At 40.0% G+C, this 2,155-nt stretch overlaps 1 protein-coding gene across 1 annotated transcript in view; it reads right to left on the bottom strand.

Annotated features, from left to right (window-relative positions):
- Positions 1–166: 166 nt before the first annotated feature.
- Positions 167–2,155, bottom strand: part of LOC101845639 (arrestin domain-containing protein 1) — a gene marked incomplete at its 3' end in the record, with an annotated part of 10,764 nt that continues 8,775 nt past the window's right edge. Inside the window, 2 exon segments of the mRNA XM_013086489.2 lie at positions 167–393; positions 1,221–1,473. Coding sequence (XP_012941943.1) covers positions 167–393; positions 1,221–1,473 — 480 coding nt within the window.

Raw genomic sequence — 2,155 nt, forward strand, 5'->3', positions numbered from 1 at the left:
AAATTTTAATAATTTTTAAAAAAATTGATTTAATTTAAGTTAATTTAATAGTAATTTAAAAAGGGAAAATAATTTATTTACAACAGCAAACAAAACCAACAAACATTGATTTTTCATCAACAGCAGACAATATGACTAGGCCTACAGTTAGCTTTTGTAGACTTACAGTGTGATTGAAGGCCAAAATTACGCCACCATTCGCTCTGAGGTTGCCCATGTTTCTCTTGACCGCTTCGCGAACATTCTGCAGTGACTCTTGTCTGCACAACAGCAGTAACACAGCCCCCTTGCCCGGCCCGGCGGGTCCCTGGGGTATCACAGTCGCAGTTCTGGTACATTCTTCATAGGACGGAGGGCGGTCATCGGGTGTTCCAAAAGGTGGTACATTCGCACCTTGTTAGATGGGATGGGGAGAAGAATAGATGAAAGTGATTTTCTTATTGTTGTTCGTCCTTCGCCTTTGAGGATAACCCTGACTTCACGATATGGTATGTTGACGGTGACAGTGGGTCTGGAGATTTTATTTTTAGAACGTAGGTATCAAACTCAAGGCCCACAGGCTGCATCCAGCCCGGCGAACAATGATATTCGGCCTTCGAGAGATTTTTAGGTAACTCATCCTGAAAATCTTCATAATACAGCACCTTACTCCAAATATATTATACGAACTTGTTGCAAAGAAAAGCAGATGACAAAAAATCCAACTCCGCCAAATTTGCATAACAGCGAACATTGGAATGCATTGTTCGTCTTTTTAATTCATATCATTGTTTAGAAAAATGTTTAGTTGTCCAGTGTTCAACGAGTGTTTATCCATTTCGATCCGCAACCTTAAGTGTAGTTTGAGTTTGTTCCCCTGATGAGCAATAGCGTGTGACACCTCTACTTTAGATCGACTAGATCTAGTTCATTCCAATTACCCCAGCACCCCCACCCCCTCCACCCCCACCCCCCAATCCTCACGCCTCAGGGGACATACAGCACAACAGACTGTTAAGGGCATGTTATCTTCCGCGTATTAAATTTCTGCCTACTGCCCAGTTCCAATGTGGTGCTCGGTGAAGAAGACCTTTTGTTAAATACATCATCATCATCATCATCATCATCATCATCATCATCATCATCATCATCATCATCATCATCATCATCATCATCATCATCATCATCCTAACTTTGGTTTTGAAATGAAACGTTAATTTAGACCACCCCTCTTTTTTCACCTGGCTCTTGAACAGTCATAGACTGCGCTGATGCTGACAGTTTGTCCATCTCCAATTTGTCAGCAGGTGGTGCGCTTGGAGTAAGCGGGGGTGCTGTGACGTGGGCATTAGCCGGTGGTTGGGGCGGTTGAGTCGGTTGAGCTGGTTGAGCTGGTTGAGCTGGTTGAGCTGGTTGGTGTTGAACGTTTCTGGCGCAGACAGTCATTGGGGTGTATTCTGCGTTGACAAAGATGCCTTGTCCTTTATGGAAGTACTGTTCGAAGAGGAAACATTAATTACTTCTACGAGATATTAAAATTTGGAAGAAATATAAAGATTAAGAGAAAGATAAACAGTCTTGTGAAAGGTATCGTTTATGTAAAAAGATGTCTTGTCCTTTCGCTGCCTTAGAATAACAAAGTTCTATCTGACATTTTTGACCGTTTTGAGATTCTAAGACCATGAACCAAATGTTCTATCTATTCTACAAAAATCTTAAGATTATTCAAAGCGCTTATCAGGATATTCAAAAAATTACATTCGAAAAAGCATGAAAAATAAAAATAACTATGAAACTCACCATTTTTTAACGTCGAATTTCTCAAAACGAGATATTTAGCAGACAGAACTTTGTAATTTTGAGGTAGCACTTAGTAGTCGAAATACTGTTTGAGGAGTAAATATTAATTGCTTATATTAGACATTTGGAAGAAATAAAACGAAGAGAAAGATAAAAAGTGTGGCGTGTGTGTAAAGTTTAATGTAAGTAAGTGTCGATATGTGTGTTATGTGTGCATGTGCGTGCGTGTGTGTGTGTATGTGTGTGTGTGTGTGTGTTTGTGTGTGTGTGTGAGTGTGTGTGTGTGTGTGTGTGCGTGTGTGTGTATTTGTGTGTGTGGTGTAGATAGATAGATAGATAGATAGATAGATAGATAGATAGATAGATAGATAGATAG

The sequence above is a fragment of the Aplysia californica genome, unplaced genomic scaffold, assembly GCF_000002075.1.
Source record: "Aplysia californica isolate F4 #8 unplaced genomic scaffold, AplCal3.0 scaffold00472, whole genome shotgun sequence".
NCBI lineage: Eukaryota > Metazoa > Mollusca > Gastropoda > Aplysiida > Aplysiidae > Aplysia > Aplysia californica.